This window comes from Talaromyces atroroseus (genome assembly GCF_001907595.1).
Source record: "Talaromyces atroroseus strain IBT 11181 chromosome Unknown scaffold_6, whole genome shotgun sequence".
Taxonomy (NCBI): Eukaryota; Fungi; Ascomycota; class Eurotiomycetes; order Eurotiales; family Trichocomaceae; genus Talaromyces; species Talaromyces atroroseus.
In genome coordinates, this window is record NW_017971438.1 from 1,298,525 (window position 1) to 1,324,491 (window position 25,967).

At 49.9% G+C, this 25,967-nt stretch overlaps 9 protein-coding genes across 9 annotated transcripts; 5 read left to right on the forward strand and 4 right to left on the reverse strand.

Moving 5' to 3' along the window:
- Positions 1 to 2,581: 2,581 nt before the first annotated feature.
- On the forward strand, positions 2,582 to 3,832 carry UA08_05371 (hypothetical protein; the record flags this gene model as incomplete). The annotated part of the gene is made up of 1 exon (XM_020267685.1): positions 2,582 to 3,832. One exon carries the CDS (start codon positions 2,582 to 2,584, stop codon positions 3,830 to 3,832), a length of 1,251 nt encoding a protein of 416 aa, XP_020119428.1.
- Positions 3,833 to 4,694: 862 nt separating this feature from the next.
- UA08_05372 (hypothetical protein) lies at positions 4,695 to 8,315 on the forward strand (the record flags this gene model as incomplete). The annotated part of the gene is made up of 3 exons (XM_020267686.1): positions 4,695 to 6,190; positions 6,267 to 6,312; positions 6,801 to 8,315. 3 exons carry the CDS (start codon positions 4,695 to 4,697, stop codon positions 8,313 to 8,315), a joined length of 3,057 nt encoding a protein of 1,018 aa, XP_020119429.1.
- A 255-nt stretch (positions 8,316 to 8,570) lies between these two features.
- UA08_05373 (hypothetical protein) lies at positions 8,571 to 9,902 on the reverse strand (the record flags this gene model as incomplete). The annotated part of the gene is made up of 1 exon (XM_020267687.1): positions 8,571 to 9,902. One exon carries the CDS (start codon positions 9,900 to 9,902, stop codon positions 8,571 to 8,573), a length of 1,332 nt encoding a protein of 443 aa, XP_020119426.1.
- Positions 9,903 to 10,905: 1,003 nt separating this feature from the next.
- UA08_05374 (hypothetical protein) lies at positions 10,906 to 12,716 on the reverse strand (the record flags this gene model as incomplete). The annotated part of the gene is made up of 2 exons (XM_020267688.1): positions 10,906 to 12,210; positions 12,261 to 12,716. 2 exons carry the CDS (start codon positions 12,714 to 12,716, stop codon positions 10,906 to 10,908), a joined length of 1,761 nt encoding a protein of 586 aa, XP_020119427.1.
- A 178-nt stretch (positions 12,717 to 12,894) lies between these two features.
- UA08_05375 (hypothetical protein) lies at positions 12,895 to 13,368 on the forward strand (the record flags this gene model as incomplete). Its single annotated transcript, XM_020267689.1, has 3 exons — positions 12,895 to 13,021; positions 13,116 to 13,195; positions 13,270 to 13,368. The coding sequence occupies 3 exons, from the start codon at positions 12,895 to 12,897 to the stop codon at positions 13,366 to 13,368; spliced, it is 306 nt and encodes a 101-aa protein (XP_020119434.1).
- A 282-nt stretch (positions 13,369 to 13,650) lies between these two features.
- On the reverse strand, positions 13,651 to 16,103 carry UA08_05376 (hypothetical protein; the record flags this gene model as incomplete). The annotated part of the gene is made up of 5 exons (XM_020267691.1): positions 13,651 to 13,717; positions 13,782 to 13,994; positions 14,087 to 14,462; positions 14,925 to 15,053; positions 15,113 to 16,103. 5 exons carry the CDS (start codon positions 16,101 to 16,103, stop codon positions 13,651 to 13,653), a joined length of 1,776 nt encoding a protein of 591 aa, XP_020119435.1.
- Positions 16,104 to 16,187: 84 nt separating this feature from the next.
- UA08_05377 (hypothetical protein) lies at positions 16,188 to 19,054 on the forward strand (the record flags this gene model as incomplete). Its single annotated transcript, XM_020267692.1, has 4 exons — positions 16,188 to 16,476; positions 16,570 to 16,681; positions 16,883 to 18,274; positions 18,364 to 19,054. The coding sequence occupies 4 exons, from the start codon at positions 16,188 to 16,190 to the stop codon at positions 19,052 to 19,054; spliced, it is 2,484 nt and encodes an 827-aa protein (XP_020119608.1).
- A 382-nt stretch (positions 19,055 to 19,436) lies between these two features.
- On the reverse strand, positions 19,437 to 20,713 carry UA08_05378 (hypothetical protein; the record flags this gene model as incomplete). The annotated part of the gene is made up of 2 exons (XM_020267693.1): positions 19,437 to 20,591; positions 20,660 to 20,713. 2 exons carry the CDS (start codon positions 20,711 to 20,713, stop codon positions 19,437 to 19,439), a joined length of 1,209 nt encoding a protein of 402 aa, XP_020119783.1.
- A 609-nt stretch (positions 20,714 to 21,322) lies between these two features.
- On the forward strand, positions 21,323 to 25,835 carry UA08_05379 (hypothetical protein; the record flags this gene model as incomplete). Its single annotated transcript, XM_020267694.1, has 4 exons — positions 21,323 to 21,506; positions 21,604 to 23,666; positions 23,725 to 24,839; positions 24,905 to 25,835. 4 exons carry the CDS (start codon positions 21,323 to 21,325, stop codon positions 25,833 to 25,835), a joined length of 4,293 nt encoding a protein of 1,430 aa, XP_020119782.1.
- Between the last annotated feature and the right edge of the window lie 132 nt (positions 25,836 to 25,967).

A 25,967-nucleotide genomic window follows, 5' to 3' on the forward strand; every position in this document is an offset into this window, starting at 1 on the left:
GAGCTGGCAGCTGCAGAGATTGCAATAAATATCTTTGGCGGTGATCCTTTCTGCCTGGGAAATTCTATGGGTCAGGGGAACCAAAAGCGGGATAGCCTTGGATCTCGGTGCCGGAACCGCCAATCAGCCGGTGGCGCCATGCTACTAGCCAAACATATAACTTAGTGCAACTAGCAGTATGTTATAGTAATAATACTAGCAGTATAATATATAACACTGTACAGAGTATGGTATATGGGGGTGTAGAATACCATAGCCGTCAAGGACTGTTTACTAGCTGTTGAGAGTGAGTCCAGTCAGGGCACACCTGCCCACTTAAGCGGCCAATTCCCAGCAGGATCGCTGTTGCTATTATTACCTCCCAAAACCACAGATGCATCAAAATCAGCTACCCAGGTATTTGTGCTATACGTAGTACGTTGTCGTGCATGATCTTTTTCTAAGAATATCGCCGTTCAAGATGCTCACTAAAAATAACCAGGAATTAGGCTAGCGATGGCCAATCAGAAGCTCGACTCAGCAGATTAAGCGCCATGACGGGGCGGGACCCACCGTGCCCTTATTCTTAATTGGGATCCGCGGACTGTGACTGGCCGCCACCGGAAAGACGAGCGTTTCTCGTAGCGCCCGGCAGTGACAGGGTCTAGATCGGAGTTCGAATCACGCTCACTCCGGGGAAGCGCGAGGAAACATGAAACATGAGATATGTGCGAGGGCTTGTTTGCGCAATGGACAGAGCCGAATGAAGGAGAGGCGTCTTGTACATTGTGTCCTTCCCTTCAAAGGACAAGGCAAGGCATTCATTCTTAGAGTGTCTAAGATAAACTTCTATAGAATGATAGAATGAATACAGAAGGGGTTTACTATAGTTGCAACCTGTCCTTTGCGTGCCTCACATGGACGAAAGGCTCGCTGCGTATCACCGCATCGTCGCAGGACAGCGATCATCATAGCCAGTCGGAAGGCCCAAGAAAGGGCAGAAACCTTGGGATGGGGGCTAAGTCTACGTGGAGTTCCCAACAGAGTTTAAGAAGGATTTGACGATGACATCAGCTAGTGATGAAGCAGATCACATTCATGAACATATACTAATGCTCGTTATAGCCACGTCGTGTATAGTAAGTGTCGGAGAGTGCACCACCGGCTTTACGATGATTGGCTGGGAGGGCCCCGAATGAAAAAAGAACAGCGTGCACAGGAAGGAGGGCGAAACAGAATGCGACGGTTCGCGTTGTAGGATCGTGTTTGGCTCTTATCCCCTCGAATTTTGGGGCGTTGCCAGTCAATAAATGCATTCCTGCTAGATAATGCCTAGTATGGGGATGCCAAGCACCGCGCCGGAAAAAGCGAGCGCCATATTGAATTGAATTGAATTGAATGCATAAATTTTGTCCGAGAAGACACAGGCACATTCTTTTTCTCCGTTTAAGCTTCGACTGCAAGAGTAATGCGACGCTCCTCGCATGACACGCCAGGCCGTCGCGGGTGACGGCCCTGCGACACCCAACGCCGCCGGCCATTGGCCACCGAGCCCTAATCGGAAACACTAGACGATCTGGCGCCTAGCGAATGATCTCTGCGTCTGCCCGTGTTGTTTGCCTATTTCGCGCTGTTGACTCGTTTCCTCGTCTGGTCTAGGCGAATCACGGCCGGCGCTGCGACCTCTGACAAAGATAGCATCAGCAAACGCAGGCATGCAAGTATGCTCCCCCCTGCGGCGCCCCATTTGGCTCTTCTGGAGTTGGGCCTCTCCACATCGAACAACTGGTTCGCAGTTGTCCTTGCAGCGTTGGCCGGCGCCCTCCCTCGATTGGGCCCGGCCGATGTGTGGCATCCAGTGCATATAACTACCTGCTTGCGACCTCACATTTTTCACGAGGCCCATCCACATGCACCGCTCATTTCTTCCCTCCTAATACCTAATACTAGTCATTTTGTTGTCCTCATATTTATTCTGCTTTGTCGCCATTCTTTTATACATCTTTGTTTTTCCTATTGTCCATCTACCACAAGCACAAAGAGATCGCTCGTCTCGCCGGCCGCCATTACATCCTACCGTATCATCTTCGGCCTCACGCTGCAGCCCCCACGGCCTGACCGATCCAACGAGAACTTGACTCAGTGCAACGATCGCCTGCATCATAACGCCTAGCGTTGTCATCATCAACAATAATAAAAAAACACACCCTTTCTGGACAAACGGGCCACTAAAGAAAAAAAATATATATATATATATATATATCGAAACGCGGCCATTCATTCATTATCGATAGCAACGTTGACTCGACAACACCAACTATTTGAGCCACATTCTTCAACGTGAACTACGGCATATTGCTTCGCTGGGCAGGATCTCGCGGCAAACCCTGGTTCGATCAACTAATATTTCGACATTCGCTTGTCCTACGTATTATCCCTTCGTGAGTTGCTCTGACCAGCAACCACCCAGGAATCTCGCCTTGCCGAATTCGGTAATTATTAAATATCCCCAGCAGGCGGGCTGTGGAGGGATTCCCAAAGACACAAAAGACCCAAAAGAAAAACATCTTTCATTTTGTCTGCTACCACTCTTCATAGCATCATGATGGACCACTGCAAAATGAACCGAGACGCACTCAACGAGTTCGTGATGCTGCCCGTGTCACGGGACATGATCAGTCACCTTGCTGCTCAGGCATCCAAAGTCATCCGCTGCGAACAACATGTGACGGCATCGTCTGTGAGCCAGCATGGCCAACCGACCCCTCCCAGCACTCCCCCCCTTGACCCGGCCGACAACCTGCCTCCTCTGCCACCGCTCGAGGTCTTCATCATGTCCCTGGTGCACCGCTCTCAGGTACAGGTGCCCACCCTCATGAGTTCTCTGGTCTTCCTGGCCCGTCTCCGTGCTCGCCTGCCTCCCGTGGCCAAGGGCATGCGCTGCACAGTGCATCGCATCTTCCTCGCATCGCTCATCCTGGCCGCCAAGAACTTGAATGACTCCAGTCCCAAGAACAAGCACTGGGCTCGCTACACCGCTGTCAGAGGCTACCCTGGATTTGGCTTCTCCCTGGCCGAGGTCAACCTGATGGAGCGCCAACTGCTTTTCCTTCTTGACTGGGACACCCGCGTCAACGAAGAAGATCTGCTCGAGCACTTCGAGCCCTTCCTAGCTCCTATCCGCAGGCAGCGCGAGATTGCCGAGCAGAAGGAAGCCATGAACTCGCACCATCAACATGAGTGGTGGCGTCTGAATGCCTCTGCCGAGTCGCTCGCTGCACGTCTCCGTCGCCAGAAACAGGAAATGCGTGGCGAACTCGGCGCTATCTCGCAAAGACGTTCGCAGCACCTCTCCGTTCAGCCGCATGCTGTCACCCGCAATTCTCCGTTGTCATTAGTCGACGAAGGTGACCGTTACAGCCCGTATCCCCGCCGACGCGCTTCGCCATATCGCAGTGCTAACCGCTCGATTTCTCCGCCCTCTGTTAAGGATATTCCCGGCTTGTCACACACGGAAACTTCTAACTCTTGCGCACCATCATCTCGGTCATCTAGCGTGGCTCCTAGTGTGCGTAGCACGCCCGGTAGCATCAGCACCTGCTCATCCTCCGTGGACGATGTCATGGTCATCGATGGAAGCACCAGCCCAGCCAGCTTGGCCCTTAGTTACAGCTATGTCAATGTTCAGGCGATGAAGTCTCAACCAAAACAACAACCGATGCTCCATCAGCCAAACAAGAAGATCAAGACATCTGCCAGTTTGGGAGGCTCCGGTGGTGGCTTGATGGCTAGGTTTTTTGCCTCTGCTGCCGGAGCTTACATGAACGGTCGCATGTCGCGCACTGTTGCTTGAGCCTTGAGCTTCACAACAACAACATCAACACCAAAAGTTCCTGATCGAGCTGGTCTCGTTATTTCCTATTCTCTTTTTCCTTTTGTCTCATCCAGGAGTTACTTGTAATGGTTTTAGAAGAACTACTGGAGTATACTCAGTATAAACCGCCGTTTTGGAAAGGCACTTTATACCCATTTTCATTTCACTTGGGCTCACTAACACACACATTGCATCTGGCATGGCTTGGCGTTTTTATTTACTGTTATTTACTTTTTTTTTTTCCCTTCTCTCTCTGTTGAGTTCATATCTGTTTTCTGGTATTGCGTGCTTGCTTGTATTGGAGGTGTATGGATAATGCTGCTCGGACCCTACCTACATGGTTGAATGTACTCAACTAGAATCTACTAATAACTATCTATCTACGAACCTTGTCCACTATCCCATGAAGTAATTTTCTTCATCCCGGGTGGTCGTATGATCATGCCACTATTCTCTTGGTATTTTGTTAATCATCAGTTGACGACCGCATGACTAATTAGGGCTAATTACCTAGCCGTTGCGTTGCGTGAGCCAACAGTACAGTATATGTATGTACAATTCATCACATAAACCATGCTCAGAATAGTACATATATTACATTCATACAAAGTCAAGACATACTCCCCTAGTAGAGGAATAAAGAGAAAGAACGCCTGCATTCCTGGAACGACGCTACCTGCCTGAGGCCGCCGCGCTACAGCCCCTCCTTCCATATCGGGACTAGCCTCATCGTCATCGTCATCGTCATTGAATTTCTTCAATTTGATGATTTTACTGACGCAACTTTGTCCTTCTTTTTTTTTTTTTTTTTCCACATTCCACCATCTCCTCTGGGGTAGAGATGCATTCTCCAATATGCCATCTGCCCAACGGCAACACTTTCTCGGTGACGCCAGTCTTCGGCGGATTCACTTTTAAGGAGACAGATTCTGGCGTCCACAACACCACGTTCCCACCAGGCTGGACCGTAGTCATTCACACAGAGAAGCCTGTTGAAGACGGCCAGGTAGACGGTGAACACTCACATGACAATGAAGGCGAAACCACCACGGCGACGACAGACACGAATGCGTCGGAGCGCAAAGTTCGCATTTCCAGTTTCAAAAAACCAACGCTGCAGAACGACTGCATATTTATTTCCTCCATAAACAGTCCCTCCAGTAGCGACTACAAAACCCCAATCTCGCCCTCCCGCCAAATTGCCATGATGCTTTGGGCTACCCTGTTGTGGTACTTCCACGAGCCTCAGCCAGACCCTCGAATCATGACCGAGGCTTCGGCGCTGACGTCAGAGCTAGGAAGACCCAAGGGCGAATGGCGGGTAAATATCAAGAGAGAGGGTATTTTCAAGGGCAGAAACTTGCTACAGAAACTAGAGCGTATGGGCCTGATTTCAAACGAGGACTCATCAGTGGGAACAGAGTCGATCGAATCTCGCAACCCGGCCAACTGGGCGCGCATGTTTACGAGTCGTCGAAGCTTCTGGCAGTTGGATCCGCGCATGTTTATATTCACATTGACACCGACGAATGCCGCCTCTTTCTCTCCTATAAACTCGCCGTACAACTCGCGGCCTGCCTCGCCGAGCGTCGAAAGCCTCCGTCTGGCTGACGGCAATTCGATGTCGCCCACTGAGTCTTCTACTCCTGGCCATGTATTTAGTTCTATTGGTGGTCCTTTCTATTCGGGCAGTCATCTTCCAACCTTTTATCCCCCGGCGCCAACGCAATATGTTTTCACAAATGGTATCCGTCACCCCCTCCGACAACGACCTCCTCACCAGGGAGAAACGTTTTATACGCGCTACATCCCAAGTGTAGGGCAATACCTTTCGTTTCGCGTGCCGGTACTTAGTACAGGCAAAACAGGCGGCGCACAACACAGTCATACTGCATCATCTACTAACACTCCCTCGTCACTAACCGTGCCACCCGCACGTACTAGTACTCCACCAGGAGTATCCGATGTGGAGTTGCTGAACAAGTGGATGAACAACCCGCGAGTCAATGCAGCTTGGGGGGAAGCAGGGCCTCGTTCAAGCACAGAAGAGTTCCTGAAACGCGGTCTCAACGATCGACACAGCTTCCCCGTGTTTGGGTGTTGGGGCGGCAAGCCATTTGGGTATTTCGAGATTTATTGGGTCAAGGAAGATCCCCTGGGCAGGCTCCTCAACAACGTTGGCAATTACGACCGAGGGCTGCATGTCTTGGTAGGTGAGGAAGAGTTTCGTGGCTCTCATCGCTTGCACGTCTGGCTCAGCTCGCTGGTGCATTATTGTTGGCTGGCTGATCCTCGCACAGAGACGGTGTTGCTGGAGCCCCGAGTAGATAACAAAAAGTGAGTCTGCCCCTCCTCCTCCTTCTTTTCCGTCTTTCAGAGATCTGCTTGATTTCTAACGCAGAACCCGTTCCAGATTGATAAGCTATCTCACTGAGTTTGGCTTCTTCAAGGAAGGCGAGGTCAGTTTTCCGCATAAGCAATCTGCAGTGATGAAGACCACGCGTGACGGCTGGGACCAACCAGCGATATGAGCATAGAGATATACATATATACCCAACTCGTTTAGCGAATCCAGTTATTTTGCCATTGTAGTCCTGCTGTACCTACACTTTCGAAGTGCATATCTTGGTCTACAAAGACTAATCTATGCCAACTTTACCGAGGAACTAACTTTCATTGAACACCAAAGGACTCGCGTAGGTATGTATAGTCATCAAATGAAGAATGTAGAAAGGGATGCAAAAAAATAAGAAATAATGGTAACAACGCCTGGCGATTCGATATCACGTGTCTCAAGCTTCATAAGGGGACAACCCCGCCTGCACAGTGGCAGTGCATGGATAAACATCTGCATAAACACGTCATTGGCTCTGCATTGGAATTTCTCCCATCTCTCCTTTTCCTCAAGTTACTTCTTCAACCCATCGATATACTGAATACATAACAGAGAATGCCACTTACAGTACTCACCGCCGCGCAAGTCCGCGCGTTGCTCCTCTCCCTCTCTCGCGACGACATTATCACCCTGCAGCGCAACCTCGCCGAGGCCCTGCGCGAATACTCGACTGGAACCCACGAACAGGGATGTTCTGCGTCGTACCAACCGCATCGCACGGCCATCACGGGCAAGGATGGCAACACGACCGTGTTCATGCCCGCGAGCACCGGCAAGACAACAGGCGTAAAGATCCTTTCTTCCCCCATGGCTCCTGGCGGTCTTGATCCCGTCAAGCCTGGTTGCAGTACCATCGGCCAAGAGCTGCTGGGTGGTAGACAGTCGGCCAAGGTATCGTTTGCGCTGGACGAATCCTCGTCGCGACGGTCTAGTAGTTCCCTGTCGACCGATCTGAGCTCCATGTCGCTGAGCACGTCGCACGAAGGAAATGACGGCGATGACGATAGCGAGAACGAGACATCATCCTTCTCATCATCTACCGGCGCTACGCCTAGCATAAACCAGCAGTCTCTAACAGCACAACCGAGCAACGTTCCATCATCAAAGTCACTCAGGGGAGTGACGCAAGTCACAGGCAAAGCCTGGCCGCCGACAGGAGCACGCGATTCCTCCCCTCGAGGCACATTGACCCTTGTCGGCCAAGACGGTCTTCCAATCGGGCTAATCAGCGCGCAAGATCTGACAGCATTCCGCACCGCACTTACCTCGCTATGCGTATTCAACAAGCGCAAGCACGTCAAGACCATCACCGTTTTCGGAGCTGGGCGACAAGCCTACTGGCACATCCGGCTCGCTCTGCTTCTCCGCGGACCCGAAGTCAAACGCGTCTACATCGTCAACCGCTCCTTTGACCGCGCGGCCAATCTCCTCAAGGACATCTACTCAGCCGGCAACGCTTCGTGGCGCTCCGACGTGAAATTCCACGCCTTCAGCAGCGACTTTGTCGAATACAACCGTCTGCTACGCGAGGCGGTGCGGAAAGCAGATGCGATTTTCTGCTGCACGCCTTCGCTCGAACCGCTCTTCCCCGCGGAGTTTCTCACTTCGACCGAAGGCCGGCGCAAGGGACGTCTCATCAGCGCTATCGGGTCGTACAAGTCGCACATGACGGAACTGCACCCGGACATTCTGCGGTACGAGGTTAAGCCTGCTTCTCAGCACTCGCATCACTACCACAAACATGCGCAACGCGGCGGGGTCGTGTTGGTCGATAGTCTGGAGATGTGTCTACAGGAAGCTGGCGAGATCGTGCAGGCGGAACTAGGCCCGCATCAGTTGGTTGAGATTGGGGAGTTGATGATTATGAAACATGCGGCGCGGCTGTCGCCTGTGGTAGAGCAGAAAGGGGCCGAGGAAGGCGAAAAGGGTCTGCAGCGTTGGTTGGAGAGTGGGAATGTGGTGTATAAGAGTGTTGGTCTTGGGTTGATGGATCTGGTGACTGGGGGGGATCTGGTGGATTTCGCGAGGGCGAGAGGGATTGGTACTGTTATTGATGATTTTGAGTAGATATTTCTTTTTTTCTCTCTCATCCTTTTCATGACTTGTTATATATCCACCTGCATATTGCTTATTAATTCTTAATGATAGAGATACATATGTCTTCTAAAGATGGCAAATCCACTGGCTAGGTACTAGGGTATAGGGATTGCTATTATGTGACTTTCCAGACAAATATCATCGGACATCATAAATACAAATAAAGAGAGCAACTCCAACTCCGTGATTAGATTACGGTCCGAAAATTGAGAGAAAGAAACAAATCTACATCCCCCACAACTCTTCATCATTCTTCACTAGATCATCTTCATGCAATACCTTGAGCCCATTAGACCTGCTCATCTTCTTCCTGTCACGCTTCGTTACCAGTCGACTCGGCGTGATCGGCGTCAAAGGCGTGAATGGCATGTACGGACTGTACGGAGTTGGCATACCGGTGCGCGGACCACCGGACACATTATTGAATGGTCTCTCCAAGATGGTAGTCTTTGTGTATGGCGCGCTTTGAGGGGGGTTGAATTGCTGGCGGAAGGGGAGAGTGGAGTTGCTACTGTTGATGCTCAAGGGGGGCGGCGCGGCATGGGCACGAGTTGTGATGACACTGTTGGGAGTTGCGAGAGGTTGCAGTGTGAATCCTCGGGCGCTGTTTTGTAATGGTGCTGTTGGCGGTGGGCCTGGGTTGTAGATTCGTGGTGACATTGGCTGGCTGTCTTGGTATGTCGCGGTTTGCACGGGATCGGGTGTTTTCACTGGAGGTGAAATGGGTAGATCACGGATGGAATGAGGTGATTTGAGTTTGTTTGAGCCTGTCGATGACCGCGAGCTTGGGCTGAATATGGAGAGGTTGGAGAGTTTAGATAGCCGCTTACTTGTGCGAGACTTGTTTGTTGCCGTGCTCCCTTGTCGTGGGGACAAAGGTTCCTGGTACTGAGGCTGTAGTTGGTAGGGAGGAGGCTGAATAGATGCCACGGGGGAAGCCAACGGCGTATCGGGTGATGATTGTTTATCCATGACAGGAGAAGACTGGGGAGAAGCTTTCTTCGCATCATGTTCCAAGACCTGTGCGTATAGGAATTCCATCTCTTCCTGCGCTCGGCGCCGGTCCGCAGACACGACGCTTGCGTCGATGGTAGCAACACTGCTGTTCATCGAGGCGTGGGCTTTGTGGCTTTTCACACTTGGCCACGACATATTCCAGCCACGTGGTTTGTCTGGGCTTGGGAACTGGCTGTCGATAGTGTAGTCGGAAATAGGACTTGGATCGAGGCTGCCGGCGTATTTGTGTGCTGGTCCCAGCATTACCATCTCAAGTGAGTAGTTGGAGGAGTGTGCTTCGCGGCGTAGTCGTCGTCCTATAAAGAGGATAAGGAATACGACCACAGCATCGAAGATCACGTAGCTGGCTACAATTCCGCCGATCTGGATAGGCAGCTGACTGGAGTCGTCCTGCGAGTCCAGTCTCCCACCCCGGCTTGAGAAGACAGAGTCACCGCTGACCGGCTGGGCGGATGCCAATGTTGATATTGGGATGATGAACCAGCAGGGAGTGAAGAGAAATAGCGCAGTCCAGATATCGCGAGCAGAAGATGCAAGCATGCTGGAAACGCAAGCAGCTAGACTCACGAAGGGTAGGGGGGCGGTATGGTATTCTTTATATTCTCATTTGACCGCAACACTTCCTGTCAATCAATCCGGGACTGAGAAAGACGGCGGCTACATATGTGGGAAATGGGGGTCCGGCACAGATATGAGAGGCGAATGCGAGCCCCCTTCGCACTTGGGTTTTAGTAGGCGCATGGTGGAGTAGCACCAATTCCTTGTGACGGACGAGTTGTCGAAGCGAACTGGCGGAGTGTATGGAGGACGAGACTTGGTGCTGAAGATGTGCTGAGGCGGGTGATTGGCGACTAGTGAAGCGGCCGATGTGAAAGCGACCAGGGGTGGCTGCAGCTCGCGCTGTCCCGCCGCCAATCACTGAGCCTGGCGGGGTTACTGCTGCTCTTGTCTGGGGGCTTCTGGCCTGTTATTCGCTGGAGGCGACTGCTAATAGTGCTCAAAAAGAGTTTCTCTTCACCTCATCACACTGTGAGCTGTGTGACGGCAGTGAATATCACTTCTGCCTGTGCCGTCGGGCTGAATATGGAGCATGGAGAGAGGAATGTCGAATTCCATCCACAGGCCTCCCTTGCACTCCATGGCGTATCACTATCATCACTTGACTCCGTAAAGCAGATGTTGTTGTTCTTGTTTGATAATCCGACGATGAAGTGGACGTCGAGCGCTCTCATTGGGCAATCCGCGCAGCCAATCGCCGCTCTTAGTTAAGCGCCGACCCGTGCACGGCCCGCGGCTTCCCGTGTCTCTGCAGTCTCTGATTGGCTCTTTTTGTGATCTGGCCCGCATGGTCTGTCCAATCACGTGCTTCATCACATCGCATACCTATTCTTCTACCAGAAAATATATAACTACTCACTGCTTAGTCTCACAAGAGTGAAGATTTGTGGATTGGTCTCTATGTTTGTTTTTACACCAAATGTCTATATGTACGTCTATCAGTGGACAATCCAACTCGATGTGCAAATCATAACTATAACGAGCTTTAGGTCATCTTCTTCTCCCCTCTTTTCCAAATGTCTCTCCAGAGTTCTTTGAAACCATAAGCTTTAGACCGGTCCTCTTCGTACAGTCGTACTCGCTGATTTGTCTGCAGCATATCCTCTACAAGACCACCGAGGCTTTGGCGTTTGGTGCTCGTCACCTGCCGAGTCCCAACCCGTCCCGTTGCCCGCGTAGTAATCTCGTCTGCCAGTGAGGGTGCCACATCTGCGTAACATGCATTCAACTCGCGCTCGAGATTCAAGTACGGTTTCTGTGCCAGCTGGGGCGCCTGGAGGTTGTATGACCGCGTGAGATCGTTGATAGCTTTAACTTGTAATTTGTGCCAGCCGCTTTCATTAGTCATGTATTCCGGGTCACGAAGTGGAGGTAAATGTGGGAGTGATTCATCTGCATAAGACAAGGACTCGGGAGGTTTGGCGGCTTCGGCTTCGGCTTTCATTGGAGCTGTATTTGATACAACACCGACAGAAGGTTGTGCAAATCCACTGGAAATTCGGCCATCGTGGCTGATTTGAGAAAGGCTGCTCAAGATAGCATCTTCTGCGTTAGAGGACGCAATGGAAAATTCTGCTTTTCTCCTTTGTATCAACCGTGCCTCTGCTGCAGCGTAGCCTCGCGCCCTTCTCCGCTGGTCCTCTAATGAGCCCCCATGACTCGAAATCAGCCTTGCTGCGTGTCTTCGCCATTCTGTCCGAAGTCTCTGTCGAAAGCGGTCTATCTCCCGAGCGAGATCCTGTTGCTTCTCTATCCACGGCGGAACAATCTCTTGCTTCTGGATAATCTTGTTCATGAAATACTCCGTCGTATCGATAAAAGCGCTATTTGCATTGTGGTCTGTCTTTGTATGCTTGCCCTTCCCCCGTGGTAAATTCTTAAATTGCCCTTTCGCAATAGCGTCCTCGATTCGTTCATTCGCCAGTGAAGCCAGCCCATTTATTGACATCGGCATCGGTCGCGCACCAGCTTCAAAGCGCGCAGTAAGCTGCTTCTTAACCTCCTCTCGCTCCTTGTCTGAGAGGCCAGTACTCTGGCTGAGAGCATAAATTTGCGTCTTATCTCTGGCACTGGCAAGACGACTGCCGGTTGAGTGGCGAACTTTCGCCGCAGGCCGTAGATTCACGTTGACGGGAGCTGTTGGATTTGGAATTTGGTAGGGGACACGCATTGGCTTTTTCGAGTCGTCGAGCATCCTGAGCGTGGTATCTTCGACATTTTCAGTCCCGCGCCACGGTGATGCGATTGCATTCTCGCGAGTGCCTTTTCCTGCGCTGGCCTGCGAAATGCGCTGTTAGTTGAATGCCCAAGTCACAATTTATTTAAGAGAATAAATCATACCGGCATATTCAATATAGAGAAAGCCCCCGCATTATCGCTTTTAAAAGTACTGGCTTTGATCTTCTCTTCCAGCTCCTGCTTCAAACCTTCCGAGAAACCCGCTTCCTGTATATTCCTGCGCGCCGATCGTCCTCCTTGAAGAAGAGCATCCTCTGTCATCTCTGACAGTCTGCGGGACATGGCCCCTTCCTCCCTATTCTCAGGGCCATGGTTCGATTTTTCGTTTCTTCGAAGCGGCGACACCGAGAAGGCCCTCTGTGGCGATAGCGCCAGGAGGCAACGGCGTCGCTGGGCTTGAAGGCATGATGCACATTGAGCACCCAAAGAAGAGCTGCGAGCAACTCCCATCATGGAAGCTTCCTCATTGATATATAAGAGTAGAGATTTCGACTTTGGAAAAAAGGCGCGCAGACCGTTGAATTTGTTATCGGACGACCTTGATAACGGCCCAGGCATACTCAGGGTGGCTCGTGCGCTGCGGCCCTTTTCTTCGGTCTTGGCATGCCCGAGAAACTTCGGCCAGCCTTCACTTCCAAGCAGCACAGTTTCTCATTGCATCTCAGTACAAGTCCAGGATCTAGCAGCTGTTGTCCACGGAGAAGAGCTGTGCGGGCTCTCATCTCAGTCTTTCAATATGCCTGCCAAGGGTGCCCCGACGCGCCTGAACCCGGTGCGCTTGCAGACGATTCAACACCTTCGAGTGCGACGACCAAACCAGCAACAACAGAATTCATGTGCTACGATCATGTCGTCTATGCTGAGTATGCACTTATATTATGCTTCAATTAATTGATGCAGTGGCTTGGGCTATGGAGATCGACAGAATGGACCTTGCTAACGACTTTTCTGTGACAGATTGCTGGGCCTCGGCTGGACATGGCAGTGAAGGATGTTCGGGACTGGAGGAATCATTAAAAGCATGCATGGACCAGAGGGTACGTTCCGTTCTCTACTTTTGTTGCTCAGTACTCTGATTTCTATTTTTCTAATCTCTTTCTGCACTCAACAGAAAGATACAACCGTCCAGAACAACGCTGTCAACTACCACCTGATGAGGATGTTCCCCAAGGTCTCAGGACCACGAAAGCGAGAGGGTCGTCTGGGTTAGAACGTTGGATATTTTCCTGGCTAAGAAATTTGAGAATTCGTCGCATAAATAATGGAGTTTTTTTTTGGGATGGCTCTGAAGTGAACAAAACCTCGCGAGAGAAAGAGAGGGATGCTTCGCTATTCAGTGTATGATTATTTTGAGAGCTGCTGTACAGTACAAACCTCTAGTTCATTTTTGCGGTCTTATATTTTCTATATATCTTCTATTGAAAAGACCGCCAGTCCTTTCGAAAATGCCGTTCCTCTTTTGAAGCCCCCTTCGTTTAAAGTGATGTCTGGTTCAAGATGCGCTTGGGAAGGCCATGCCTGCGAAAAGCGCCGGTTCATTAACGTTGTGATGCTGGTAACTATAGGATGCGTCAGCCAGGAGGAATCATAGGACAAAAAAAAAACTTCCAGAGTAGAAGCTACCTCAAAACACCAATGCCGCCTGGTTCAAGCATCAGCGACAATGGGAATTCCATGGGATATCCCAGCCATCGCTTTACAAATGCTCTTAATAAATGACCGTGTGCTACCAGCACGATATCGGCCGGACCAGGTTCGCCGTGCATATGGTTGGCCTGAAAGGTGCGAATCTCTTTAATCAGATCATCCAGGCGGTCTGTCACTTCCTGTGCTGATCTAGATACAGGGGTGTATACGTGAGTTTCAAAGCAAAGACAGTTCTTTTCCTAAAGAATTGCAGGCTACATCGTTTGACAAATTTGACTTACTCTCCGCCCTCGCACCCATCTCGCCATATATCCCATGGCCTCTCGCTGTCAAGGCCATGTTCTTTCCTCAGTGCGCGAATCTGACTCGTCACCATTCCCTCATATTCGCCATAGGCCCATTCCGCTAGGCGATCAGTTGTCGAAACTCGGTCGCTGGTAGACGACAAAGACGATGACCCTGAAAAGAGCAGGTCAAATGTCGCCTGTGCCCTCTGTCTGGGACTAACGTACACATGCGCAACGCGCGATGGATCGATGAGTTTTCCAGGCCCAACGAGGACCCTGCCGGTATTTTGTACTTGCGCGATTCCGTCCGAGGTCAGCTCGAGCTCGGTGATGCCAGTGTATTGTCCGGATTTTGTCCATTCGGTTTCTCCTGGTCTGTTTGTTAATAATACAATCCAATGAGAGAAAGTAGAGAGCTTATAGCCTGCCATGTCGCGCAATGTAGACACGCGGTGTGCCTGCGTCCTTGTCAGGCATTGTGAGTGATTGTCCCAGTCTTATACCGACTAAGTCTACTTCTCAGGTTCTTTTATGACTCGTTCTGATTTTCCCGGTGATGTCGACGTTTCTAAGCGCGGGACTCTGGAAGGTTTCGGAGGGGCAACTTTTCCACCACTTCCACTTCCGGCTTCGGTCAAACCGGTCGATGTTTTTGATGAAACATTTGATATTCACTGTTTTTGAAAATTATCGGGGAGGTACTTGATTGTACCTACGGTAGTTGCCATGGATTGCTTGTGATGTCAGGTCAATTGGTCTACCATCTGAGCGGTGTTCCCTTGGATTGGACTATATATATATATATATATATCTGATGATCTACTTTAGATACGCTCAAACTCCAGAATCAGTCTGTCACTGGTCGGCTTGACAGTATACGCATCAATAGCCTCAATGCCATCATCATCAACGATGGTAGATTTAAAATTGCTGTATATCGCGGCTGTCACAAGTTTCATTTCTGCACAAGAGTCAGCAAGCAGGAACAAGAGGTCAAGAGAAAAAGCAAGATTAATGTACCTTGAATAGCGAAATTGCTGCCCACACACATTCTCCCACCGCTGCCAAAGGCCCAGAACCACCTTCGCATCTCCTCCATTTCTGGGGTGTTATACTCCTTCAGCCATCGACGCGGCTGCCATGCTTCAGGCTCAGGGAATACTTCCGGGTTGCGGTGAAGGGAGTATGCTTGCGCACTAACTCTGATATTTGGGGGGATATTGGCATATCCAGCAAGCGTTGAGGATGGCGCTGGTGTTACACGTGGTTGTATACCTGGAATAGGTGCATGAAGTCGAAGTGTCTCCATGATAACTGCATGTAGAAGTGGCAATGCGTCGATCTCTTTGGCTCCTGGGAGCTGCTTGACAAATTCCATTACAGGGGTTCTCCCGATCTTGACTGATAGAGTGCGCAGCTCTTTGCGTAATTCGTCTTGAATTTCGGGATGTTTAGATAGTTCCCAATATAAGTAGGTGAGCCCTACAGCGCTGGTTTCGTGTCCGGCGGTGAGTTGGTCATATGTTTCACAAGCTATGTCGATTTTCTGTTGCTTGAGTTTCTGTGCATTCCCCTTCGGGTCATCCTTTCCCAGAGTCATTTGCTTGGCCATGGATAATTTCATTTGCTTATATACCGTGGGCTCGATGCGAGGGTTGTCAGAGGCGAGGGACTTCTCGGCCTTGTCGCAGAGATCCATATTCCATTCGTCCATCACCTGGGTTGCGTCACGGCACCATTGGGGAATGATAGGTAAGCCAATGGCTTGGCTGAGAGTGACTAGACCCGGCACTTCTTGATAGTAAAATTCGAAAGGCTTTCTGCACTGATAGTTGTGCAGGAGATGCTTCCGAAATAGCACATCTTGCAGCAAATTGCTTGCGTTCTGAAGCCCATACAAATACGCCGAGACAAAATCCATGGTTAATGCTGAATTGAGTTCGTGAACATCAACTGCTTCTTTTGAATTTGCGGCGCTCTCCAATATCGGGAGTAGGCGATCATAGATCATCGTTGATGATATAAGCTTCAAAGTAGGCGAGGATTGCAGAAATGACTTCGAATAAATATTCGATAACATGCGTTTCCGAGTAGCATGTTCCTTGCTACTCGTCATAGTGAACATACTGACTGTTCTAAGCCCGGCAAGGAATCGTTAGCTGGCAGCCTTCTGCTTGGGGAGCTATGGATCAAGAACAAACCCCAGCGAGCCAAACACTCTTGGATACCAGTCGTGTTTTTCGAAGCCACCGCCATAAACAGTTTTGAGACCACCTTCCACACAGTTTATGGAGATTTCAGACGGACCCAATCTGACAATCGGGCCCAGTTTCTTGTGCGCCGCATGAATGGTTCGGTTGTTCGTCGCTCTGAAGCGCCTCCAGGTAATCCACGCGGAGGAAATCGGTGCTGTAACGTGTGCATTGGGGATTGTTGCCAATGGAGAAAGGAAAGCTGGATACAAAATGAATTTGTAGGCGAAAGCAGACAGCGCAGCCAAGATGCCGATAATCTGAACGTGCGAAAGGGCCATCTGTCAGGGTTGGCATTCCTAGCCAATCATGGTATCAGCCCAACAGCTAACGAGAGGTAGAAGGTTGTCGACAAATTGAAGCTGAGACGCGATGAGGGGCTTATCGCTGTGGAGATAAGAATCCATATCGATAAGGCAGCAAACAATGACGTTGGTTGCCTACCTCGGTACTCGCCAATTCCTCAATTCGTCAATTCTAGAGATTGAAGGCAGTCTCAGCAATAACTCACAATTAACAATGTTGCGAGTGCAAGTAGCTTGCAGCACTACAGCGTGGCCGACTTATTCTGGCTGTTCATTGGCCACTCGCAAGCTCCGCCTACAGATCCCGCAGTGACGTCCGCACTGATAAGCATCGAGAAGCAACCAACATTGTCCGAACAGACAAATCTCCAGATACAGGGTCTGAGCTGCATGCTGAAAAGAAAGCTCACGAGTAAACGAGGGACTTCGAACTCGGCAGCGCAGCGCAGTTCTGGGTTAAGTTCCTCCTGGAGATCAGAGAGTGGAGGACAACCTGCCATCGCAAAATTTGACGGACCTCAAATCACAGAGAACATTTCACGGAACATGCTAGCAGACCTCCCATCGGAGATTGTATATCATATCGCAACGTTTCTGCCGACAGCGAGCTCCCTCACCCACTTGGCACAAACCTGCCAGCGCCTACACAAGATCATAGTTGCCGATGATCGTATCTACCGCGCGTTCGTCCGGAACCAATTCCCGACTCTTCAAGATGCCCCTCCTTTGTGGAGAGACGTTGCTCAGGCTGTCACCTCACGATCTCGTGCTCTAGATCGTTGCGCGGTCCTTGCTCGCTTTGTTGTTCCATCAGAAGCCACCAAGGTGGTGGGCGTCCGCGATACTACTAGACACGACCGCCCAACCATAGGATACCGGCCATCACTTGACAGCCATGAACTGTGGACGGGTGGGCGCTGGCAAGACCGAGAAGAGGTGCTTGCATGGGGAGCGGCTGCAGAGATTATTCTCAAGATCAGAAGGACGGGAACGCAAGCCCACGAGACTTGGCTACGCTTCAATGATTTGGAGCATGTAAGTAGTCACGACGATATCCGTGGTGTCCATCTATTGAGACCAGACCACCCCAGCAGTCTGGCTGGGAAGCAGCATCTGATCTATGGACGTGCACGAGGCGATGTCTCTCACATTGCCATCGATCCTGAAAATGCTACCTACCAAGTCCAACAAACATATATCACCAATCAAATCGAAATCCATAGTCTTGATCTTAGCACAGGATCCGAACCAATTCTTGCTGTACATAGCTTTGATGGCCAGATATCTTTGTACCGAACAACGACGAAGGATGCGGAGGTTACTTCGTTCGCGAAACTCACAGGCGAAACTGAAGAGGGAACACCCCGCCATTATATCAAGTTTCTTTCTCCATCCAGAATCGCCGTCGGCCATGGAAGAGTGACGGATACAATTGTTATTTCTGACATGGCTGGAGATCGCATCTCAACCCACCGGGAATTGACATTCGATGATCCATATCATAGATCATTGTGGCCGCGTAGAAAAGCACGAGTTGGGGCCATCGCCCCGCTAGGTGTCGACACATATGGTGGGAGAACTGACGGCCAAGTATTCCTCGCTGGCTGGGGTAATAGCAGAGTTAGGTATGCACTTGAGTTTTTGCTTTCATCTGACGGAATAGAAGCATTCTTGGAAGACAAGCCAAGTAGACTAATTATCAACATCCATGCAGACTCCATGACCTTCGCTCACCAAAAATGTTCGAAAGAGAATACATAGATGTGATGGACAGTAATCCAATCTATTGCATCCAGCCTATGGGCGACCGATTTCTCGTAGGCTCAGGATCCGAAGCCGTGGTCAATGTCTTCGATCTTCGCATGCAGAATAGCTACAGCCACCTTGAAGCGAGACCTGCTCTGTCAAATGGGAAGACTTCACGCAACGAATTCTCCTTCTTTCTGTCGCATCATCCGCCAAATGTCCCAAGAAGTCGCAACTATACTACATACCGTGGCCCCATCTACACCATGTCTTCGCCCTCATCCACTTCCGCAACTGTATATACAGGCATCGTTGACGGCGTAATACGTCTTGACTTTGGTTCCACAGACGATCTACTTGACTGCAACAGCAGCATCTGGTACCAGGATCACCTGGACTTAGATTCCAATGACATCGCTAAACATACATCACGAACGCTTGCACAAAAGCACCGCCCAACATACAAGGAAAAAGTGCTCGAGCTCTCGGGCTATGAGAGACCCAGCCCCGAAAATAAATCTGCCAGTGCTAAGCTCAGATCCCAGGTACCCTTTTGGGGCCTGAGCGAAGCTGACGAGATAAGAGAACGTGAGAGTGGGTGGGATCGACGCTGGAGACGATTAGATGAAAATCAATCGTGGAGGTCGAGGGGGATCTGAATGGAGTAGAATTCCCCCTTCCCCCCTTTGATTTTTTTTGGACACTTTTCGTACTAGATCGTGAAACACGAGGCAAAATAGCTTTTGCTTCAATTCAAACTTCTCTAGATAGATTAAACTATATTCCAGAATAGAAAGCAATGAAAACCTGGCACATTGTCCAGCGATCTAAGACCCATAATAAATATAAAGATATCCTGCAGCGCCTTGCTTCACTGTTGATACAGTGATTGGAAAATAAAGTATAGTCATTTAAAGCATGACACGCACAAAACAAACAAGAAAGCTAACCCTAAGAACTTTTTCGCCCCAGTGATGGCTCGTTGTCCGAGCAAAGGTAGGTTTACGAAGACATTGGCTTCAAGCTTCGAAACCACTTCCATTAATCTTCAAATTTGAAGCTGTATTGGGACGGACCAATATCGATCGGGCCGCCACGGTAGGAACCACGCTTCTTCTTGTTCTTCTCCTTGGTGAAGCCCTTTCCACGAGTCACAGAGAGGTCCTTGTAGGCTCGCTCGGCATATGCATATGACACATAGTCGTTCTTGGGGTGATGGTCATGAGGAAGAGCACTCGCTGCCGCTAACCGCGTGGGACGAGCTCCGGTATGCTTCTTCTTGGGCTTGGGTTCCGGAGGAAGAGGAACAGAGTTGAAGGAGACATCTGCCGCTTTCTTTTTCTGGGTTTTGTTCTCACCGGATTTGGTGCTGGTAGACGCGAGGGTATCTGTTGAATCGCTTGAGTCGTTGGTGGCAGGATCCTTCGCCTTTGTCTCGTCTTCAGACTCTGACGAGGAATCAGAATCAGATGAACTGCTGTCATCGGATTCTGGAAGTGGCGTTTTCGCCGCCGTTTTCAATGTTTTGCGCTCCGTCTTGGATTCGTCAGACTCAGAACCAGAGTCAGACTCGGAGTCACTAGACGAACTATCGCTCGAAGAACTATCGCTGGAGGAAGTGTCGCTGGAAGAACTGTCGCTGGAAGAAGAAGACTCGTCTGATGAATCGGATTCCTCCGATGAGCTTTCAGAAACATCGATCTTCTTAGCCTTTTTCGCTGTTACTGGCTGATCTTCAGCCGAGTCGTCGGCTTTGCGCTTCGTGCCTGTTGGCTTTGGCGGTGAAGTTTCCGGCCCAGATTCGTCATCTGCATCGCTGTCTGATTCGGAGGAAGACGAAGAGCTCTTTCTACTTTTCTGCAGCTTGGGAGCATCGTCCATCGACACATCAGAGTCAGAGTCAGATTCAGAGTCGCTAGAGTCTGAACTAGAGTCAGAATCGGAATCCGCATCAGAACCGTCATCGCTCGAATCGGAGGAACTGTCACTATCATCTTTGTCGGATGATGTAGATGACTTCCATGCCTCGTAAATGCTCATTAATGACAGTGACGTGTTCTTGCTAGCTGCGATCGTCCTTCCGTTGCGCTCCTTTTCCTCCTTGATCAGAGCCTTGCTAGCAGCGGTGTAGCCATGGGTGTCGAAAAACGTTACAATCGCTGCTACGAGACTCTCAGGTGCTTTTTCAATAGGTTTCTAGATAGAATAATCCGAATCCGTCAGTATTAATAATTGTATGCTTATTGGAAAGTTTTTCTCTGTACCTCTGCAGCAGCTTTCGCAGACGCAGCCGACTTTGACTGTTTTTTCGATGCCATTTTCGAAATGGTGGAAATGTTAATTGGGTGTTGAGGTGAAAAAAAATTGCTCCAGGAACACTATCAACAAAGAAAAAAAAAAACCTAAAAAGGAAAAGTGCGATACAAGTGTAGGGCGGTGAGTAGAATCGTGCTGTGATTGGCTATAGGCCCAAGCCTCAGGCCTCCATGAGCACTTGCTGTTCTTCAGGAAGGAGCGTTGGAGTCAGGCAGGCAGGCATTCCTATGGCCGTCGTCCATGTTGGCGATTGCAGTTGAGTACGGAGCTCCGAAAGCTCTTCTTGTCACGATGCACTTCAATTGATTTATGACGTTGAAGCATGTGGGGAGCCATTCACAGTGTGTGTTCCATAGCTTAGCAAGCATCCAAGCCGCCAGCGCCGCTATTCGCTAGGGGAACCTCCAACTGTATGGGTCGCATTCCGGACTTCCTATCCCTCCGCAATACCCCTACTCCAGGAGCTACAGACAGTCCACACTTAGCTAACTTCCAGCGGGTCTGGAAAAATCCAGCCTCGATGCGCTCGCGTGTTCCAGCTCCTCATTGACGATTCGTACGAACTTACGGTGAGGGGGCTCTGACGCCTCCTGAAGGAGACAGCTCCCGAAATGGCAACATTAGGTGGACCGACTTCTCGAGGATATGATTCTCCTGGCCAGCGAGCCCGAAGACAAGCCGCAGAGGGCAAATCAGCTGCAGGGGATGGCACAATGTCGAGGGCCCATATGTTTCAAGATGAAAAAAGGAGGATTATGATGAGCTGTTTCTCCAAGCAGGATGACGATGGCGCCTGTATGCTAGTCTCTGTCCTCGAACCCATCTATGCACAAGCAGACAAACTGTTCATTTTCCATTGCATCTTGGAAGATACTTACTCTGGTGTAATTAGTGACCGAATCGTATATCACTCATATACGAATTACCGAAGATGCGGCATACCCGTCCACGCCGTCGCCACCGAACTCTCCCCCGGAGAACAAGAAACCTCGATTGATCATTGTCGCGTTGAGGAAATCAGGCCGCGTTCGTATGCATAAGGCTCGTGAAAATAGCGATGGGTCATTTTCCATAGGCAAAACATGGATGCTGGACGACTTGAACGCCATACAATCTTTCAGTGACTTACAGCCATCTACTCAACTCGAACAACAGCACAAACAGTGGGCATCGAACGTGGGATTTGTTGTGACCGTAGGAAAACCCTACTATTGGCAGGCGGCGAACTTCAAGGAGAAAGATTTCTTCATTGCCAGTCTTGTGAAAATCTACAAAAAGTATACAGGCGGCAGGGTTCCGAAATTGATTGGCTTTGACGAGAAGCAAAGGCAAGCATTAATTGGTGATGTCCCTCAAGCACCACCACTGCACCCTGAACCTGTTACAAGGCAGCCAGGCCCGCCGTCTTCGCAAGGACCTCAACCGAGTCAGCTTGGGAAAAATGAACCGAGACCACAGACGTCTGAGGAGCAGAAGCTCCGACCCCAGCCAAGTCGCGAACAGGTGCCACGACCGTCTCCATCACCTAGCCGGCCTCCGCATATACCCAAAGAACGCGATGGGTTTCCACCAAATACCAATGGTTTCGTGGCTGAACCACTGCCGTCAGAACGGAATATGGATCTGGCCGGTCATAAAGCTACAGATCGAGCAGTCTCTAGAGGACGAGAAGGTGGCCCTCCCAACCTCCAACAAGCATCCTACACCCGTGAAGCAAGGGAACCGCATGGAGCGGGTTACAGTCAAGCCTTGGACGTCTCTCGAGAGCAACTACGTCCTGGCACAGCTGGGACTGGCTCAACGGTCCCCTTCCACAGCCAGTCTTCAGCATTGGAACCTAATGGTCCAGGATCGAGACCATCGAGCAGAGGCAATGCGCCACCTTCTCGAGGCAGCAATATTTCGAATCGATCATCTAGAAATCTTGAACTGGATATTCCACCTTCTCTTCGACCAGGCTCATCAGACAGTTCCAGAGTTAAGTTATCGATCAAGACCGAGACCGTTACCGCTATTGCGACTTCTGAAGCTTCTATTGTGCAGCCCGCTCAGGAACCTGTGGTCGCTCCTCCAGCTCCATTTGAACCTGAGCCCTCGGAGCAAGCAAAAGCCCACACAGAACCTGATCAGCATGCCATGTCACCCGAGGAACCAACCATATCACCTGTGGTAAATGAAGAAGAAGAACCCGAAGCTCATCGCCCTGGTCTCGGGCCTATGATTAAGAAGAAGTCGGCGAAAGATGTCGCTGGCGCTTTTCGTAAGGCGGCTACCGCGTATAACGCGTTTAAGCCCAGGGCAGGTGGTGCCGGCGAGCGCCTGCTAGCAAAGGACAAGCCTCAGGCAACAAGTGAACCCGATGGCATTACAGGCGTTGTACCAGCCCCATTGTTGCGTGGTGCGAGTAGCGAATCAACCAAGTCTCCTGCCACGCCAGAAGTAGCCATCAGCGAGCCAATTCCCTCAGTAGTACCTCCTGCTCAAGAGCCTCCAAAGGTTGAGATTACTCGGGCAGACGCAGATGAAATTTCTCCACCACCCGTTGATGTGACCATCGAAGCCCCTGTTGTTCCTTTGCCCGAGACAACTGAGAAAGCTAGGTCGAGATCCGTTTCACCTGCTCAAGAACGGCGTCGGAGACGCCGTGAAGATAATATTGCGAAGTATTGCCAAGCCCTTGATATTGAAACTAGTCTTCTTGCGGGTACAGATGGTTACTTCGATGAAATCCTCACCGATTTAGGTTGGAATGGTCGTCTGAGCGACGACAAGAAAATTGAAGATCTAGAAGCAGATATTCGGAGAGAAATTGGGCGAGTTCAAGCTATCAGCTGGCTTGGGAATATTGAACAGCAAGAAGGTAAAATTGATCAATTGGCAAAGCTCATTGATCGGACAATCGAAGAATGCGAGGAGCTTGATGGTCTTTTAACGCTTTATTCTCATGAACTTGGGGTAAGTTTCTATCTCACTCGATCAATTACTTTCGCTTATACGCTTCATAAAACAATAGACTCTCCATGATGACGTTGCATACATCGAAGCACAATCCCAAGGTCTTCAGGTTCAGACTGCCAACCAAAAGCTTCTTCAAAGTGAATTGCAAAATCTTCTACAAACACTATCCATTTCAACCGAGGATCTACGACCGTTGAAAGAGGCGTCGTTAAATGGCGCAGATGGCATACATGAAACGGAAACTAGCTTGTCTATACTCTACAAGGCAATGTTGACCATTGATTCTGATATACATCACAACAAAAAGCGCATGGCCGATGCCGCCGGTGACTCTAGTAGTGTCGGCGTCTATGCTGATACCGAAATTGGGCAAATGCGCGCAATTCGGGAGAAGAAAGATGAGTACCGAGCAGAGGCGCGCTATTTCTTACAACGTCTCAGGCAGTTCATGTCCATCGCATTTAAAGCCAGCGAACAGACAAGGGCGAATATGGCATCAAGCTCTATGAGCGGTGCCACGAAATTTGATAATACTGCTCGCAATGCAGCCCGTCAGGATCTCTGGCTGTACTACGCTCTTATGCTATTTGCTCGGGAAGTCAGCTCAACGGAATGGGCTATGATAATCAATTTGTACGAACATGACGCCAAAGCGCCATATCAAAGCGAAATAAGGAATAATATTGCGGCTTGGAAGAAGGCCGTCAAGAAGAGCTCCGGCGAAGAAAATGAGCTTCTTTTTACCCATCATGAGAAGGAAAAAGAAAGCGAAGGTATAACTAATGCAGCGCGTAAATTGACTGTCAGAAGAGGCAAGACTGTTCGCGCTCCACATGCAGCGAAACCTATAGGTGAAAGGCAACAGGGCAGGCTAGAAGCGTTTGAGGTATTCGCCGGTACGCTGCATGAAACGATCAGAATGATTTCTGAAGAACAAAACTTTGCTGTCCATTTCTTTCACCTGAATTCACTTGCAAATGCGGAGTTCCCGGACATTGTGTCGGCTAGTAATCCTGATGAGAGACGGCTTCCGGACTTCAGCTTAAAGCAATTGCACGATCCTGATCGGGAACTTGCCAAACGAGTCGAGCAAATTATGGATGGCATCTTTTCGTTCTGGGCAACTGATATACAGAACCTTGTCGATTGGGTCTTAAATGTTGATCAACTGTAAGTAATCGATCAAGACGCTGCGGTCTATATCACATGATCTGACTTTTCCATTTTCTTCACAGACAAGGAGTTGGAGTGTTAGCTGCCCTTGAAGGGGCGGTATCTGAATTTGACGATACAAATCAGGATTTCATTGTGCACACATTACAGAAATTGCTCAATCGTCTGAATGGCTTATTCAACCGGTTCGTTGACCAGCAGATCAGAGGAATTGAAGAGACAAAGGTGAAAATCAATAAACGAAAAGGTGTTATTTCCTTTATGCGCACGTTTCCCAACTTTTCTGCGGCCGTTGAAAACATGCTAGCCAGCCAAACATCGTCTAATTTCTCTGATGTCCGCCTGGCTGTCAACGAAGCGTATAATAAAATCAACCGTGCTATGTGGGAAAGCTTGAAATTCATTGCCAAAGAAGCTCCTGGTCAAACCAATGGAGCTACTACTGGGGTAGGTGACCCGGAAGACAAAGAAGCTCTCAACTATCATATTCTTCTCATCGAGAACATGAATCATTATATTGAAGAAGTGGATACCCGGAGTATCACCGTTCTCGAACGATGGCGTGATCGAGCATATCAGGATTATCACGAGCATATGAAACTCTATATGGATGCGGTCATTCGCCGTCCTCTCGGGAAACTGCTAGACTTCATAGAGGCAACGGAATCCCTTCGCGCGAATACAAGCAACCCAACAGACATTGCCACACGTACGAGCCATTCGAAACACGTGGTGAAGAAGTTGATGGCGTCGTATGATGTCAAGGAGTTGAGACGCGGGGCAGATCTTCTCAAGAAGCGTGTTGAGAAACATTTTGGCGACGCAGACGACCCTGGACTTAGCCGCAGTCTTGTGTTCAAGGTGTTCAAAGAGTGTGAGAACCGATACACGGATGTTTATGATCGCACTAAAATGATCATCGACAGTGTTTACGAAGGCCAGGTAGAGCTCGATTGGGGTCGGGATGAAGCTGGCGCACTCTTCCGGCGGTAAAGCTTTTCGCGTTGATATACGATTGATCTACGAGACAAAATCCTGCATTCAATTTTTCACGCATGCATTTCTGGGGTGTTTGTCTGTTTGTTTCTCCTTCCCTCCTGCAAACAGTGTTGTTTTCCCCCCCCC